We start from the raw sequence: 19,381 nt of genomic DNA, 5'->3' as shown, positions 1-19,381 counted from the left end.
ACTCCTCTGGCTAGTCTTCCACTTCCCCGTGGCTAGCCAGACCAGTTTCCCCTTTCAGGAAGTACTTTCCAAGGCTCTGAGCATACCAAGGATGCACTGTTTTTTAAGTGATTCTCTCCCTTCTCTCCTCTTGAGCACACTGATGCTAAACAAAAGAAGCCTGTGTGCCCTTCTCTCCATGGCTGGCAGGGGGCTTCGTGTCCTCTCTTTGGCAGGCTACTGTGCTTGTCTGTAGTTACTGTTCCGGGGTTGTGCTGGCCCAGGAAACCCCACTGCAGATGCTTGCCCTCTGCACTCCAACCTAGTTCCATGATTTTCCATCTATCAGTGCCTGGTTCTCTACAAACTCTCAGACGCTAATGCAGCATTTCCCAGTGTGTGAACCATGAGACACTAGTTTTGAGATATATTAATAGGTGATAACCAAACCAGTTGCCAGCAAATCGATTCTGACTGATGGTGACCCTATGTGTGTCAGGGCAGAACTGCTCCATAGGGTTTTCAGTGGCTGATTTTTTAAAAGTAGGTCACCAGGTCTTTCTTCCAAGGTACTTCTCGTGGACTTGAATCCCCAACTTTTCATTTAGCAGCTGAGCACGTTAACCATTTATACCACCTAGGGACTCCGCTAATAGACGATATATGGCTGTGATATATGGCTGTGTGTGGGGGGGGGGGAACTGTAGTCATATAAGTTTGGGAAATGCTAGACTAAATGAAGTCGAAGAGACTATTCACTGTAGACTTCTTAGAGCCTTTAGAGCAAGAATGTGGAGTGTGAACCTCTAAGATGACAGTAGCCAAACTTTGATCAGATAACCTTTTTGGGAGAGTGAAACTGGAAGATTTTGTGATCCACCAACACCCATTGAAATAACTCTTTCCATGAATCATGTCTTCTACTTAGAAGCTAGAAGCAATCAAAAGGCTTCAAAAGAGCAAAATAAGCTATAAAGATGGAGAAAAACACATACCTGGTCAAAAACCCCCATGGCTAAAACAGGCAGCGAAGTGTAGACAATGTTGAAAAGGGTGATGAACCACTGGTCATAAACGGTCTGAAAAGAAAGAACATTATCAGTAAGAAACACCATCCACGGTAGTTAGACTATTCAGTTTCAAGCTCTTGGGTTCAATATCCCAGTTTCCTGAGGCGGGTGGGAATTTGGTGTTAGATACAGGCTCTCCCCTGGCTTTTTCTCTTACAAGCTCTGCTGCCTTAGTCAGATGCTAAATCTCTCTAAACTCCAGTTTCTTGATCTGTACAATAACGCCAATGCCCACGTGCACAACACCTAACAAAATGCCAGGCACATATTAGGCCCTGGTCCCTGTGGTGGGCTATTTCATTCTCCATTTTCAATGGCTCATAAAGAGTCCAATTATCTGATAGAAGGGATAAGCAAAGGATCCGCTCAAATCCTCAGAGAAAGATACAGAAATGAACCTGTCAACCCAGCCCTGGGTTCAAATAGAGAGCTTTTTCTTGAGAGGGATTTAAAAGAAGGTAGGCATGAAGCTAGCTGCTCCCTATGCTGGGTATGAACAAGGAAGACAATAAAAATATGCCCTCACATATATAGACAGTAAGTTACACGAGGCTTTCTTTCTTGAGCAAGACTATTCCATGTCTGAGCATTATTGCTTATTCTTGAGATGGCTGTGTATTTGTTCAAGGACATGGGAAGCAATAGCTCTGAATGTCAGGCAACCTGGACAGTGCTGTTGAAGGTCCATAGGCAATTTTATTCAACAGTGAAAAGACCAGACGTTGGGGAATAAACTGATTCCTCCATTTTGAGTTATCGTCAGCAAGGTTAGCCCCTGTGGGAAGGGGTGAGGGGCATGGGCATTTCTACCGTCAATCATGAATCTTAGGGTCAAAAAAAAGAGGACAGAAATGGGAAGAGGAGGATTAGGGTAAACAGGTGAAGGAAGGAAATTGTTTTGCCCTCTGCGTATCTCAGAGAATTGAGGCCTGTAATCCACGTAGGAGAGACCTGCTGAAGGTCATCCTCTTTGAGGGTGGGCCAAAGCTAGGCAGGAAAGTTTAATTCTACCACCGACAGCCAAGACAGGATTCGGCCAAAGCAGTAACACAAGGGACCATCTGCCCCACCAAGGGGCATATCTAATAACCAGTTTTAAGTTCCCTGCATGGTAATTCCCTTCCATTATTCTTGAGTCCTGTTATCCTATTTAGTTTCATTGTCCGTTTTGAACTCCGCAGTAAGAATTTGAAAAAGGGATCTGTGTCCAGTGATATGCAGGTAACTGTTTAAAACTAGCTCTTAAAAGAAAAAAAAAAGAAAAACCCTAATTTGTAGCATTTGCCAAATTCCGTGGTGTGACTCTTCGTGCATGGGCCAATTTCAAGCAGTGATGTCAGTAAACAGGAAGTTGGGAAGAGACGTGCAGTGGTATTTCCACCATACAGACCCAATAGCTGTAAATAACTTCAAGAACATAAATAGTCAAACGTGGTAACACAACTAGGTAGTGATAAGTTGAGCATTTATTAACTTTGTTCTTATAACTTCTTTAAATGGTACATTTATATAATTTTATTTGGGGGGCTCATTCTTTTTTTTTTTATTTTACTGTGCTTTAGGTAAAAGTTTACAAAGCAAATTAGGTTCTCATTCAAAAATGTGTATGTAAATTGTTTTGTGACATTAGTTGCAATCCTCCCAATGTGTCAGCACTCTCCCCCTTTCCACCCTGGGTTCCCCATGTCTGTTCGGCCAGTTTTCCTGTTCGTTCCTGCCTTCCTGTCTGCTTTGGGGCAGGATTTGCCCATTAGGTCTCCTATACTTGACTGAACTAAGGAGCAAGTTCCTCACATGTGTTATTGCTTGTTTTATGTTGTTGTTGTGAGGTGCCGTCGAGTCGGTTCTGACTCATAGCGACTCTATGCACAACAGAATGAAACACTGCCCAGTCCTGTGCCATCCTTACAATTGTTGTTATGCTTGAGCTCATTGTTGTAGCCACTGTGTCAATCCACCTCATTGAGGGTCTTTGTCTTTTCTGCTGACCCTCTACTCTGCCAAGCACGATGTCCTTCTCCAGGGACTACTAATCCCTCCTGACCACATGTCCAAAGTATGTAAGATGCAGTCTCGCCATCCTTGCCTCTAAGGAGCGTTCTGGCTGTACTTCTTCTAAGACAAGTTTGTTCATTCTTTTGGCAGTCCATGGTATATTCAATATTCTTTGCCAACACCATAATTCAAAGGCGTCAATTCTTCTTCGGTCTTCCTTATTCATTGTCCAGCTCTCACATGCAGCTTGTTTTATAGGACTGTCTAATCTTTGGCTGACAGGTAGATTCAGGAGTGGCCTTAGTTTTGAGTTAGCAGGGTGTCCAGAGCCATAGTCTTGGAGGTTTCTCCATTCTCTGTCAGACCAGTAAGTCTGGTCTTTTTTTGTGTGAATTTGAATTTTGTCCTACGTTTTTTTCCTGCTCTGTCTGGGATATAATTTAATTTTTAATAATAGGCTTGTGTCATTATTAAGTGAGAGAATAATGGCTTGTATTTAACCACTGGCTCACAAAATTCCTCAAATAGCTAATAAGTGGTGGGGCTGTAGTTAGAACCCAGATTTCAGGTGTCACCACGGCACTGTATGCATTTCACATGCTTTCTTTCAGAAATTGGAATAATTACTTATTTCTATAAGTTTGCAAAAAAACTGATGCAAAAGTGTATCATCTTTCATTTATTTTAGCTAAACTAAAATAAAATTTCACAACTGAAAAGTTCAAAAAGAAAAGAAATGCATCACTTGTGGCCCAATTAAACATTATATATTAACATTAACACAACTGGAAAAAAAAATTCTATCTTCTGGAATTGATGCCATAATCACATTTAGATCTTAAGCCTTAAGACATCAAGCCCCTTCCCCATAGTGTGGGCCAGGCTGCACACATTTACACAAAGTCCATCTGCAGTCAGCAGAGATGCCCTTTGGCGCAGGTGGAGTAAGCAGCAATTAGCATGAGTGCTTGGCGTATCAAAAGGAGTCTCCTGCTGCACCTGCCTCATGTACAAGCAAGGGCTCTAGAAGAACCCAACAATGTGAGATGAACAGAATGCCTTCTGTGTGCCACGTACCATTCAAGGTGATGGGCCCTATAGATGATTTAGATGTGGTTCCTTTCCTCAAGGAATTCATAGTTAAACTAGAGAAAATCATAATAGACTGGGTAAAATGGAAAAAGCAATCCTCTACCCTGAAGCAGACATCCCTTTTCATCCAGATCCTGCCTTAAAGCCTCAGGGATGATAGCTGTGGCAGGAGGGATGAGGGGATTCTAAGTCCTTTAGAAATTTTTGGTTTTGCGGGGGTGAGCTGTTTGCTTAACTGGCCTCCTTTGCTTCTAAAAAGATGAATAGCAGGGACAAAACAAAAAGTCTACACCTTGGATTTCACTCTGGGCTCAAGGACAAGAGCAAGGTAGACGTTCTGATTTTCTGTTGCAGGAGCAGCCTGTCGTATCTCTCCCGCAGCGCGGCTGGTGGGTGGCTGACCTTCCAGCTAGCAGTCGAGCTCTTAACCATTGTGTCACCAGTACTCCTTTTGCCCAGCCCAGTGGATTGGGAAGTATGGTGCCTGGATCTGTAACAACAGCACCTTCGGAGAACTTGCTAGGAATGCAAATTCTCGGGCTTTACCTCCGACCTACTGCATCAGAAGCTCTAGGGATGGTCCCAGAGATCTGTGCTCTAACAAGCCTCCAGGTGATTCCAATGCAATCTAACAGCTAAGAACCACTGTTCCAGTCCAGTTCGCCCACATAGGAAAGAACACAGCTGGTCAGGACTGAAGGGCTGATGCTAGGTTCAAAATGAAGATTGTGCAGTTAATTAGAGCTTTCAGTGTGAAAAATAAAAAAAAAGAGGAAGAAAGGAAAACAGAAAACAAACAGGCTGAGTTAGATCAAACATTTCAGAAACCTATCCTCAGGCAGGTGGCGTGTTCTTCAGTTGCAGTTTAACTATTAGATGTTCATGTCTCTGTTGTAATCACTGCTCTCCCTTGCTGTTCTCTTTTCAAATGTAAATATTGGTGAGAGGATTAAAAACCGAGTTGCTTAGTATCTGACTCTGGCCAGTTTCAGCAGACCCTGAGAGCAGACCAGAAAATCACCCAGACGCAGAGGTTAGAAGTCACTGAACTTTAGTTTCGACTTCACGGTTCCAACGAAGACGATTTTTGGTGGTGGTTAGCCTGCCTATCCAGCTGGATGTGTTTAAATATAAACCATTAACTACTTTTCTGGGTCCTGAGGACTAAGGGGCCCTGGCGGCACAGTGGCTAAGAGCTCGGCTGTTAACCAAAAAGATCAGCAGAGGACTAAACAAAGGTTAAGCTGTCGCTTCATAGTTTGTGATTCTTTGGCCCAAACCTTTGCAACATGAAAATTAAATCTTTTGCAAATAGCCCTGTTTTGTTCTTATGTAGAGGGAGAGTCACCAGCATAGGAAGACACAGGCCACGTTCCCATATTTGTCTTTGTCAGGCAAAGGAGGAGTTGTAACACGTAGGTAACCCCACTGCCAGGCCTGCTCTGAAGTAGCACTAAGAACAGTTTTGAGAAGTTAAAATCAACACTCTGCTTTATTTCAGCTATCAAGAGATTTCCAAGAAGGGCAAAGAATCAACATATTCTATTAGTTCTGAGCGTGTTATCCTTAAAGAGATTACTAGGAATAGGCACAGGTGTGCGTCACTTTAAGAAATCTCAAATTCCCAGGAAAAGGAAAAAATGTGCAAAATATACTTTCCTTACAGTAAGAATTCATTAATCCACCTTGGCACATTGAGATAACATAAAATGCCAAGATTTAATTCATCATCAATTTTTCTGGAATTAAACCAAAACTGTTGCCGTTGGATCGATTCCAATTCATAGCGCCCCTATAGGACAGAGTAGAACTGCCCCATTGGGTTTCCAAGGAGTGCCTGGTGGATCCAAACTGCCGACTTTTTAGTGAGCAGTTGAACTCTTAACCACTATGCCACCAGGGTTTCCGTTCTGGAATTAAAGTGATTGAAAAAATTAGCTTCATTCATTTCATTAAAACCAGTATCACTGATTAAACCCAAAATGAAGTAAGGACAACTGAAGAATTCTTTATAAGAGTTATGTTTACCACTTCATTTTCCTGGACAGCTTTTTTCTTTTGTTGTCCAAAATATTAATGGTATAAAACCTGCACTCAAATTTTCAGTGGAATTTATTTTTATTCATAAATGTATTTCAGTGCTATAGATCTTACATTTCACAGTTGCTACGCAGGACAAAACTTTCCTGATATCTAAGACACAGGGTTAAATAACTATCCTTTAAAATGAATATAAGTAGATATAAAAATAGAGCCCAAACTCATGAATTTGCTAATTTTCTTTCTTGCTACCAATATTATCTACAAATCCATTTTTACCTGATGAATTGCTGTCAAAACAACCTTGACATCATGGTATCAATTACTTCTCCTTGATTTAAAACACATTAATTCTCAGCCAATATACATTCAGTGTGTTGGGCAAGTGACCCCTTTCCTCATAAAGATACCTCAACATTTCTTGTTAGTGTTTCTTAGACTTCTGAATTGAAACTCTCCATTAAGCTTACCTGTTATCTTTCTAAAACATTCAAGTAAAAACTCAAAAATGCATAAGAAGGAGTACTTATTGATTACTATGTAAATAAGAAAAAAAATAAAACTCCAGTTAAATATATATTTTTCTTGGGTTCAAAGTTCAAGTCAACTATCAATTATGTAATTGTGTACTGTCACTTGTATTATGTATTTAAAAATGCTCTATTTATTAGTAAACAGCCACGAAGGAGAGCCATCTGCAATTCAGAGGATCTTATTAAGGAAAGAAAAGTGCTTTTTACCAACCTGGGCTGAGAAACCACAGAAGAAACCAAACCAGAAATGCACAAGTGTGAATGCAAAATTCTTATAGAAGAAATAGCGTAAGAATTTGCACATTCGGAAATAGGACCACCTTCCGTGAACAAGGAGAAGCCTTTGGAGGTATCTAAACTGTGCAAACGAATAGTCACTGGCCAAGACTGCCTGCAGTCCCTCCTGGCCGCTGATGCCAATGCCGATGTGTGCACCTACGAAGGAAAGGAGGAACATGTTCATTCCCAAAACAAAGACACAATCTCTTTTGAGAGCCTGTCATTCTTCTTTCATGTTATTCTTTATTTATGGAAACCTTACAGCTATAAACAGTTATAGTTTTTTCACATATACTAGCTCATGGACCACTGGTGGTGTAGTGGTGAAGAGCTACAGTTGCTAATGAAAAGGTCTGCAGTTTGAATCCACCAGGTGCTCCTTGGAAACTGTATGGGGCAGTCCTACTTTGTCCTATAGGGTTGCTATGAGCCGGAATTGGCTTGATGGCAATGGCTTTGGTTTTTTGGTTATCTCACAAAACACTCATGGTAGTTAGGTATTTATCCTAGTTTTACAAAAGAGGAAATTGGGCTCTGAAAAGTTCAGTAATTTATATAAGTTCTAGAATTCGTAAATGGCAAAACTGGGACTAAACTCAAGTCTTATGACTCTGGATCCATGGTTTCCTCTACACTACAGGAACTTACTTCCCCAAACTGTATGAAGTCACCGATGTCCTGTCCTAGCCTGAAAATATGCAGATGATTTAATTAAAGACAAAGCGGTATTTTGATAAATGCTAATAATGATCAACATGTTGAGCCCAGAAAGTATCATCCATTTCAGAACCACCGGCAAAAACCAATTTTAATCAATCTCTATGGCATATTACCAAATGCTAAACTTGAGGACACTGTGTATCTAGCATGCCCCATTGAGCAAATGGTCTCTTACTTTTGATCATGCTGACGTCATTGGCTCCATCACCGATGGCCAAAGTGACGGCATTTCTGTGCTTCTTCACCAGCTCTACTACCTGGGCTTTCTGGAGCGGGGTGACTCGGCAGCACACCACAGTCTTACACATGCAGGCAAGTTCTAGGAAATCATTCTTGACATCACTTTCTAAGGCATGAGCCTATGTTATTATTAAAAAAAAAAAAATTCCAGAAAGGATCATGAAACAATGAATGAGAGATGTAATTTGGGAAGCAAATTTCTCCTTTCTCAACTGATTTTTTCTATACAGTTTAATTCACTTCAACAAATCATTATCGATTTGGGCAACACAAGCAATAAAAATTAACTAAAGAAATGAATATTGAACCCCTATTAAATGCCAAGGAATTTTTTAAAAAAGGTAAAAGAAAGCCCCTTTTGTGTGTCCTCCTTGACACCTCATCATGCTTCATTGGAGAGATACAGTTAAATGCTGGAGAAGTTCTAGAAACCACTAAAAAACAGAATTGACACCCCATCTCACCAAGTTTACAATGAGCTACAAAATGATGGTGATTTATTTTTTCTACATGATGGAATCATTTTCTTTGCATTATTGTCTTGCATATTTGGTGTTTGTTACTGTGGTTGTTAATGCTGGGCAAGACAAAAAGCATATGATCTGGAGAAAGGCACTTGAAGAACTTAGTGACTGAAATCAAGAGAAGCCTGTGCAAAGGGTGGCATGCAGCCCATGTCTTGGACAGGATTCCCTGACTGTCTCCACCCTTGGTCACCTCCAAAAACATAAGAGACTTTATCCACCAAGAAATTGCTATGATTTTATCTGCCAAGAAATTACTATAAAAGAGAACACAATCCCTTCCAATTAACTGCATGATTTTTCTTGTAGAAAACTTATCACTGTATACTATTTAATAAGCATATTAAGAAACAAGAATCCATCTAAACATTAAGTCACTGGTATCTTTGAAAGAATCTTTGAATAATCAGTGAGAAACTTTTCACTCTAAGTTCCTTGGTAAGACATTCACAGCTCTTTACATCTAGCCTCTACCTTCCTTTTGAATTTTATCTTCTACCATCACCTTTAGATATACTCTTTATTCCCATCATGTCAAATTGCCTGTTTCCCATGATTTTACAGGTTTTTTTGCCTCTGTGCCTTTACTCTTGCTATTTCCTCTACCTGAAAATATTATTTCCTCCAACAAATCTTCCCTGACTTTCCCAAGAGGACTTAAATGTGCCTGCCTCCATACTTTCAAAGCATGGTGTTCATTCCTCTTTTCTAGCATTTGTGATACCACTGTGTGATCACCTCTACCACAAGAGAAATATTCATACTCTTATCTCTGCATCCTATTCTTGTTGTTGTTAGGTGCCATCGAGTCGGTTCTGACTCATAGCGACTCTATGCACAACAGAACGAAACACTGCCTGGTCCTAAGCCATCCTTACAATCATTGTTACGCTTGAGCTCATTGTCGCAGCCACTGTGTAAATCCACTTAGTTGAGGGTCTTCCTCTTTTCTGCTGACCCTGTACTGTGCCAAGCATGATGCCCTTCTCCAGGGACTGATCCCTACTGATAACATGTCCAAAGTATGTAAGACACAGTCTCACCAACCTTGCTTCTAAGGAGCATTCTGGTTGTACTTCTTCTAAGACAGATTTGTTCGTTCTTTTGGCAGTCCATGGTATATTCAATATTCTTCACCAACACCACAATTCAAAGGCATCAATTCTCCAGTCTTCCTTATTCATTGTCCAGCTTTCACATACATATGATGCGATTGAAAATACCATAGCTTGGATCAGGTGCACCTTAGTCTTCAAGGTGACATCTTTGCTCTTCAACACTTTAAAGAGCTCCTTTGCAGCAGATTTACCCAATGCAATGCGTCTTTTGATTTCTTGACTGCTGCTTCCATGGCTGTTGATTGTGGATCCAAGTAAAATGAAATCTTTGACAACTTCAATCTTTTCTCTGTTTATTATGATGTTGCTCATTGGTCCAGTTGTGGTCTTTGACCTTCATTAGTAAGTGCTTCAAGTCCTCTTCACTTTCAGCAAGTAAGATTGTGTCATCTGCATAACACAGGTTGTTAATGAGTCTTCCTCCAAGCCTGATGCCCCGTTCTTCCTTATATAGTCCAGCTTCTTGGATTATTTGCTCAGCATACAGATTGATTGAATAGGTATGGTGAAAGAATACAACCCTGATGCACACCTTTCCTGACTTTAAACCATTTGGTATCCCCTTGTTCTGTCTGAACAACTGCCTCTTGATGTATGAGCACAATTAAGTGTTCTGGAATTCCCATTCTTCGCAATGTTTTCCATAATTTGTTATGATCCACACAGTCAAATGCCTTTGCATAGTCAATAAAACACAGGTAAACATTCTTTTGGTATTCTCTGCTTTCAGTCAGGATCCATCTGACATCAGTAATGATATCTCTGGTTCCATGTCCTCTTCTGAAACCAGCCTGAATTTTTGGCAGTTCCCTGTTGATATGCTGCTGCAGCCGTTTTTGAATGATCTTCAGCAAAATTTTGCTTGCGTGTGATATTAATGATATTGTTCTATAATTTCCAGATTTGGTTGGATCACCTTTCTCGAGAATAGGCATAAATATGGATCTCTTCCAGTCAATTGGCCAGAAAGCTGTCTTCCATATTTCTTGGCATAGATGAGTGAGCACCTCCAGCGATGCATCTGTTTGTTGAAACATCTCAATTGATATTCCATCAATTCCTGGAGCCTTGTTTTTTGTCAGCGCCTTCAGAGCACTTGGACTTCTTCCTTCAGTACCATCGGTTCCTGATCATATGTCACCTCTTGAAATGGTTGAACATCAACTAATTCTTTTTGGTATAATGACTCCGTGTGTTCCTTCCATCTTCTTTTGAGTGAAATTAGTCAGTCACAAAAGGACAAATATTGTATGAGACTACTATTATAAGAACTCAAGAAAAGGTTTAAACACAGAAGAAAACATTCTTTGATGGTTCTGAGGGTGGGGAGGGAGGGAGAGAGGAGCTCACTAACTAGACAGTAGACAAGAATCATCTTAGGTGAAGGAAAGGACAACACACAGTACACAGAAAGTCAGCACAACTGGACTAAAGCAAAAGCTGTGAAGCTTCCTGAACACACCCAAACACTTTGAGGGACAGAGTAGCTGGGGCTGAAGCCTGGTGACCATGGTTTTGGGGAACATCTACGTCAATTGGCATAAAAAAGGTGGCTAAGAAAATGATCTGCATCCCACTTTGGTGAGTGGCATCTGGGCTCTTAAAAGCTTGTGAGCGGCCATCTAAGATGCATCAATTGGTCCCAACCCACCTGGAGCAAAGGAGAATGAAGAACACAAAAGACACAAGAAAAATATTAGCCCAAAAGACAAAAGGGCTACGTAAACCAGAGACTCCATCAGCCTGAGACCAGAATAACTAGATGGTGCCATCAATGACCGCCCTGACAGAGAACACAACAGAGAGTCCCTGAAGAAGCAGGAGAAAAGTGTGGAGCAGAACTCAAATTCATGAAAAAAGACCAGATATAATGGTTTGACTGAGACTGGAAGAACCTCCAAAGCCATGGCCTCCGGATGTTCTGTTAACCCAGAACTAAAACCATTCCTGAAGCCCACTCTTCAAAGATTAGATGGGAGTATAAAACATAAAATAATACTTGTAAAGAGTGTGCTTCTTAGTTCAATCAGATATATGAGACCAAACGGGCAGCTCCTGTCCAGAGGTGGGATGAAACGTCAAGAAAGGACAGGAACTGGTTGAATGGACACAAAAAACCTGGGTTGGAAAGGGGCGGTTATAGGAATTGTAACTAATGTCACATAACAACATGTGTATAAATTTTTGTATGAGAAATTAACTTGAGCTGTGAACTTTCACCTAAACCACGATGAAAAAAAAAATGTGGTTCTGGTATAGAAAATTCTTATGTATGAGTCAGTAATTCCTAGGGGGAGATGATGATTTTGCATTCTCAAATATGATCTCCCTTTCTGAAAGAGAAAGTATGTAACAAACTGTCTTACTCAAAATGGTCCCTTTTTTCCTTCTTTCTTATTATCAACAAGTAAAAAACCAAAGTAGGACTCTAAAACAAAAAGACCCAATTACATTCTGCAAAGAATCAAGATTTGAGCAAACTGGAATCATGATTTCTTTGTAAAAAAAAAAATCTGACTATACTAACAGAAATGTGATTAAGTCTCCTTAAATGAAAATTGACATCTAACGGTCTCATGAGCTTCAGGATTTGAAGCTGAAGGGTTCTTGAAGAGCAGCTATCTCATCTTCTTTTTTCAACTTATTAAGAGACAGAAATAGAGAAGAGGGAATGTAGCTGCCTGAGTACTCTAATTCTACCACACACTGGCTTCTTTGAGCCTGAGAGAAAGTCAAAGCAGAACTTAGTAGGGACCCTTTCCACATTGTGGTTGCTGGGCAATTCAACATGGAGGCTACCAGGCCCAAGTCCCAGCTGGGAGGCTCAGAATTTTCAGTTGCTGTTCATTTGTGTAAGGGAGAGGAGGTTCCTGTCATCTGGGAAAACTTTCAGCTGAGCTTGGCCTGCAGCTGAGCTCTGTAACTTTCCATGGTGTAGAAGGCAACACATCATTACGTCTGGAATCCAGCTGGATAATGCTCTAAGCACTATGAGCTAACAGACAGCTGATCACAAGGGGAAATACAATACACCCATATTCAACTTCTTTTGTCCTCTAAGAAACTGTCTACAAGATGATACACTTATTTTCCAGACACTGAAAGTGAAAAATGATCATCAAAGCCAGAGAAAGATTCAAGATTAGCTCTTTGTACATATAAATGATAATTTTGGTGAAGTGCAATTGGAGCTTTTGTCTTTTAAATTAGAAACTCAGAGGAGTGTTTTGATATTTGTTCAAGATTTGGAAGCTGAACTACATTAAACGTGCAATACAAGTTTATTCTATTATGACAAGAACCAGACTTCCTAATCAAAGCAAATTGTTTGGCATTGCTGTAAGATGCGGCTATTTAGAAAAACCACTAGAGGTATCTTAATGGCAATAATTTGATGTGGTAATTATATGAAGGTCAAGTTGAGCTCTGCAAATCACAAACATTAACAAGAGCCATAATTACAATACATCCATCCAGTTGCATTATTTAATTAAATAACAGTGAGCTGTGACACACTTCCCCCATGAGAAAAACACTTAAATCATACTGCTAAATGTTCTACAGTTATTTAGAGAAGACTGATAGTCTGTGAATTCAGTATTTCTTTGAAGTCTCCCCTTCACTGTAGTGGTTCAAACAATAATGTATGAAATATATACTAGAAGTTTCCCTTCCCTTTGCAAATAGGAAATCTTTGTGTACACCGTTTCTACTAGTGTCATTTGTTTGGAAAACTCGAAAGGAGGTTTCATTATGACAGCACAGTAGAGATGATTATTGAGGTGAAGAAGAAGAAAGAACAAAAGCCTTAAGCGAACTCACCAAACTGTGACCATTTATGATTAAGGCATAATCTCCTGTTACGGTTTCTTCTACAATTGAATCCAGCTCCAGATGCTGCTTTTTTTCCCAAACTACATGGCCATTGGAAAAACTTCTGCTTTGTCCAAACAAATTTTCCTTTGCTTTCCTTAAAGAAGGAGAGGAAAAGCAAATTATAACGAAGTATACAGAGCGTACCTATTAACTCTAACAAGAGAGCGACCTAGAGGTAAATCGCTTCAGCACTATTCAGACAGGCTGTGGCGTAAGATCCAGTTTCAGTGAGCTAGATGGATAATTCTTTGCGATGGGGATACCATAGCAAATTCCAAATTCCAGGAAGTAGGAGGGTAAACATAACAAAAACAGAATCATCTTGAATGTTTCAAATTACCTAAAAGCTAAATCACCATTTTGAGCTGGGTTTGAACCAGGGTCTCTTGATAAGTTCGGTACATAATGTTGTCAGAGCTTCAAAGGCTTAAGAAAGACTGATCTGATGCGCAATATTGTTAAATAACGGAACGTGAAAGACTAAAGAAAATTAAAGAAATCTAGGAATTCCAGGGCATCTTTATACATAAGATAAATTCATCTATTTGCAAAACAATGTAATGTGATACAGCTTAAAAGAATTCTCAGAGAAGCTTTTTTTTTCTTTTTAATGACAATAAAAATAAATGATGGTATTTACTGAATTGACACAGTCATTATAATAATGTATTTTAAGCAAAAATTGTACTCATTGGCTCAAACAATAGAGTAAGTCTTCTGGGAAAGACACTACAGATGTCCCAATGGAGAGGTCCTCCCACATGGAAAACCCTCCGAATGCCCTAACCTAATCAGCAGTGGCTGGGAAGCAGTCCTGCCCACATCTCCTCCTTCTTGGCTGTCTAAGAGGATGATTTTATGGTGACATTCCATCCTGGGAAGTGGCATTGTACTGTTCCCTTCAAATTGGAAAGATGATGCCTTTAAAGGAATGCAAATTTCCTCTCCAAGGACCCTTGACTTCATAATAAATGGATGACAGTCTTCAAAGTAGCACAGCATAAGTCAGTCTGACTACAGAAGCTTCACTTCACCTACTGCTGGAGCAGAGGACTCAGCCCACCACGCTCCCTGCCGATGGGCACTCGAGTCAGCCACTAACACATCAGGCTCCAACTCGCATATATAAAATGAGTACCCATGAGAAAACTGGGAATCCAAGATAGGCCAGAAAACGGAATGTTTTGGCTTACATCAAAACGAAACGATTCCCTGAAGGCTCATTCTATGTAGAAAACACTTATGAAAATGGTTTTATTTTGAGGCTCCTCTGAAAGAAGAGAATGTTGGGGAATGTTTGCTATAAAAAAAAAAAAAAACCATTTTAGCCCTCAGCCTTGTAATTATTTGAATGTACCACTAATTGTTTACATACTAAGTTTTTTTTTTTTTTTTTAAACATCTCCTGGCTCAACATCTCCTTCTGCTGTTCAGGATCAAAATGACAGCCTGCATGTAGGAACCCAGAGGTGACATGCCCCCGGCTCCAAGGATGATATCATACATTTAACAGTTTGCAGAATCAAAGAAAAAGAATCATAAAGTCAGAGTGATACATGTGAAATTTAGGGGGTTAGGGTGGGGAGAGGGAGGCCGATCAGACATGACAAATCGTTGTCATAAGTGGGAGGATCAAGCTTTTGCATCACATAATCATGGTAAGGAGTCCTCCGAGCTATGAAGATTTACAGTCCCATAGAACAAAGAAGGTAAAGGAGATGAGTTCTTTAGAAATGAACACTTCTCCATTTCTTTGACAAGCTTGCAGAGCTCACAAATTGACTTTTAAGAAAGCACCGAAGGGAAAACAACTCATGTGTTTTCCTTTTTAGTGAAGTTCTCACTCATGATGTATAAATGACTCAACCTCTGTTTTCCTCCCAGAGAAAGAAAACATTCCAAAGAAGGGTGAAGTTCATGAAAGCATTGGCTGAAATTCTATTTACTTAGGACTTTTTTTTCCCCTAAACTGTCATCCTCACATCTCACATGAACCCTTTTCCAGGCAGAAAAGGGGCAGTTTTTCCAGATCTGCTTAAATTCCCATTGTATTCCCGCCCCCTTCCAGAGGCCAGTGTCTCCTCACCAGAGAGGGTGCCCACAGTTTTAGACCTCTACCCATGTCTATAGCAGTCATTCCTTTTTTTCCCTGGAACTTAGCTCTTCAAACACCAGTTGGTTCTCTCTCTCACACACACACACTATATATGTATATATATATATTAGTAGGGGGGAAAACCACACATAACCCTCTTCAGTGAATATGAACTATACATCTTTGCAGGCATGCACACAATGCATAACCACGGAATACAAATAACAAATGCTAAAACAAAACTGTGCTTGTTTTTTCCAAGCTCCGTAATGAAGTGCAGTTTATTACAATGTTGGCATGCAGAAACGTATTAATGGTTGAGGCAACAGCGGCATTCACAGCCCTGTGCCATCACAAGAATAGCAAAGCACAATTAGTCCCATACTGGCTTGCATGCAGTCTGTCAAGAAGAACAGAGATGGTAGGGAAACAAGCATTTTTGTCAGCCCTATTAAGGCACTCTACCTTTAAATATTAAAAGGACCTGTTAGGATATGGTTTGAAACCATGACACCATGTTTAAATGAAGACAATCTTGGCTTTGGTACAAAGGCTAGAACATTGGACATGGAATCTGGAGACCTAGGTTCAAGTCCATGGTTTGCTGCTAAGATCGCATGTGCCCATGGCCAAATGATCCAACCTCTTTCCAACTTGATTAGTGAGTGAAGCACCCAGGGCTAGAACCCTGGTCATCAAATACCTATTTCTCTGTCTACTACACCAAACGGTTTACAGGTACAATCAGCCACAGGCTGCCTCTATTTCACTACTCTGACACTGTACCAGGGGAGCAGGTAAGGACAGCACTACCCTGCCCACAATAAAGAAAGGGAGAAAGTACATGAAATCTTGATTTCAAGTCCCATGTCCATTCCTTACTACCAGTTTCTTTGTTAGAAATTAGGGAAGGGAACCAACCAATCAGAATGAGGCACCAAAAAGTCAAAATAGATACCAGCTATGAAAATTTGGGCAGCTGCTCAACTTTATATTTTTGTATATTAGAAGATCTCAAGATTATTTAGTGCTCCAAAGTTTTAGTTTATAATAGAAATTTAACCTACTAGAACATTTTTTTCTGGGTGACCAGAACTTGGGAATTATGACCAAGTTGTATTTTATTTCACCCGCATGGTATTTTTAATAATCCATATGACTTTATGGAAGACATGATGTTCCCCTTCACCAAAGGCCCCACCACTCCCTAATGTCTTATACATAGCCCAGATCACACAACTTATGTTACCCGTCTGGCCCTGAAGCCATTTATATTTGAGAACTCTGCTCATTCAAACAAATAACATTCCACTGAGAAGGTGTTAAAAAAAACAATGCATATTTTGTTGATTAAACAGGATGTATCATTTCCAAGGTATATCATTTCCAAGGTATATCATTTCCAAGGTATATCACTGGCATACCTCTCGGAAGCAGTGAAATAACTTCATGGTTTAATTAGCTATAAGACATGAATTTTTCTAGTAAGGACGTGATAAATGCTATAAAAATAAAATATGAAATGAGCTCACCATTCAGATCAATCAAAATTATACTCAGTCTATTTTCCTTTTGGCAGAAGACATATAATCGACGTTATAAGATTCTGAGAAACCATAGCAGAGTTTAAATTGTAGATTTCTGGCCATGCCCTTAATACTAAAGCAGCTATGGCAGCAAAATTAACCCCGGGCTCAAAGTGTCAAAAATGGTTCTATGACACTAAATTTGAAACAAGCCGTATGCATGATACGCATGAAAACCTCATATCCATGTTTATGAAGTAATCTAAACGCACTTGACAGGTTTAAGTATAAGCATTTAGGTCATTTCCTTTCAATAGTTACTATCACTCAGATCCTGTTATTTTGATACACTTTTTTTTTTTTTTTGCATGAACTCCCATTGAACTCAAAAGATAACATAAGAAAACTGAATGGTCAAACTTATGATTTCAATATTTCATCCTTAAATCTATGGATTTAGATCTAAGTAGCCAGTCCGGGAGTGCAGAGAGGACCTTGGAGTGATAACTTTTCTTGAATGCTCTTTTTTCCCCCAATTCTAGTATTAATTATGATATAAATGTATTATAATTTATATTAATTATAAAAGGAAATGTAAGACTGTATTCTATGCATTGCCTCTCTTTGACTCTAAGAATGGGGTTACCTCAAGGTGTGAGTTGCAATAAACATATCATCCACCTATCACTTCAGCAAGGAGGCCTCAAGGGTCCTGAAATATTAAGTCTAAATGGAAAGTCTTTCTTTTTTCCTATCTTAATATTTTTTCCTTTCATTAAAAAATGAACATTTTTTTTTAATCTAATTGTAAAAGCATTGCATGGTCATTACTGCAACTTCAGAAAACACAAAAAGCCGTAAAGAAGTAAATAAAACCTATAATCCTATCATCCAGATGGGGCCATTGTATATGTCCTCCTGGAATTGACAGGTAGGTACCCACTGCCGTCAAGTCAATTCTGACTCATAGCGACCCTATAGGACAGAGCAGAACTGCCCAATAGAGTTTCCAAGGAGCGCCTGGTGGATTCGAACTGCCAACCTCTTGGTTAGCAGCTGTAGCACTTAACCACTACGCCACCAGAGTTTCCTCACAGGTAGGTAGGTTGATAAATATAGATATAGAAATACAGCGTTTTATATGCACACACGTATATATACACCAATAGTTTTGTAAAAAAAAAAAAGGGAGGATTATACTATGCCTGGTGTTTTGTAATTTCATCTAGCACTTAACCAATATATCATGAACATCCTCCAATGCCAATAAATATATAGTTACTTTAAATGACTGCACAGTACTTAACAGCATGTATATGTCATAGTTGTTAACAAAATTCCTCATGGCTGGGTATGTGAGTTATTTCTAATTTCTATTATTATAATTGATAAAACCCAGTGCCACAGCAGTGAATATTCCTTTACATACATATTCATATATTTCGTCCGATTATTTTCTTTAGGTAAATTCCTGAAAGTGGGAATCTTTGGGTGAAAAGCATATATATTTTGAGATTTTGAAATATATTGCTAGGTTCCCCTCTAGAAAGTTTTTACCAATTAACACTGCCAACAACAGTATATAAGAATTCATATTTACCCAAATTCCTCCCACTTAATGATAGTTATGTCTTCTACTTAGTCAACCAAATTTAGCTTGATAAAATTTTGAGATACTAACTTTATTTTCCCACCTCTTTCCAGTTACTACCACTACCATAGGTGAGCCTCTTTATTTAGTCAGCAACATGCTCTGCCTCAGGGGCATCTGACAGAGCCAAATACAGAGGGCGGAAAAAAGTCAAATTTCTGCTTTTGAACACCCAATAGGCTCTTGAAACGCATGTCATCGCTGTCATTCTGAATTCCAGCAGCCTGGAATTTCACTTAATTGGGCTTTTCAAGAGGAAAGAAAAAAGTTTCTTGGAGTCACAAAAGACTAATCCTTTAAGCAATCAGGACATAAAATGTTCCATAAGCAACAGTCTAGAAAGAAATGACCTCTTTTCTGCATCTCCTATCCCAGGGACTTGAAAGAGGAAGGGACTTAGATGCTGGTGAGTCCCTAAAAGGAGCTGCCCCACACCCTGGACTGGCGGGGGATGGCAGAACAGTGTGGGTAGTAGGAGGCTCAGATAGCTTTGGGGGTCTGAGTGCAGAGGGGTGCTTGCTTCCCGGTGAGGTGCAGTCACACAGGAATAGTAGAGAAAAGGGATGTAACGGTGAGGACCCTGTGAGAGAGTCCAAGCTTCTTAGCCCCAGAAAGATGGAGGAGAGCAACCAAACTTTCCCTC

The 19,381-nt window shown here is 39.8% G+C and overlaps 1 protein-coding gene across 1 annotated transcript in view; it reads right to left on the bottom strand.

Annotated features, from left to right (window-relative positions):
- The window catches only part of ATP8B4 (ATPase phospholipid transporting 8B4 (putative)), a 370,299-nt gene that overhangs the window by 26,553 nt on the left and 324,365 nt on the right, over nucleotides 1-19,381 (bottom strand). The window contains exons 22-25 of the mRNA XM_049897713.1: nucleotides 13,413-13,560; nucleotides 7,884-8,067; nucleotides 6,921-7,144; nucleotides 975-1,058 (exon numbers count right to left, since the gene is read on the bottom strand). Coding sequence (XP_049753670.1) covers nucleotides 975-1,058; nucleotides 6,921-7,144; nucleotides 7,884-8,067; nucleotides 13,413-13,560 — 640 coding nt within the window. The remainder of the gene's footprint in view (nucleotides 1-974; nucleotides 1,059-6,920; nucleotides 7,145-7,883; nucleotides 8,068-13,412; nucleotides 13,561-19,381) is intronic.

This window comes from Elephas maximus, chromosome 10 (assembly GCF_024166365.1).
Source record: "Elephas maximus indicus isolate mEleMax1 chromosome 10, mEleMax1 primary haplotype, whole genome shotgun sequence".
NCBI lineage: Eukaryota > Metazoa > Chordata > Mammalia > Proboscidea > Elephantidae > Elephas > Elephas maximus.
This window is presented reverse-complemented; position numbering and strand designations above follow the sequence as displayed.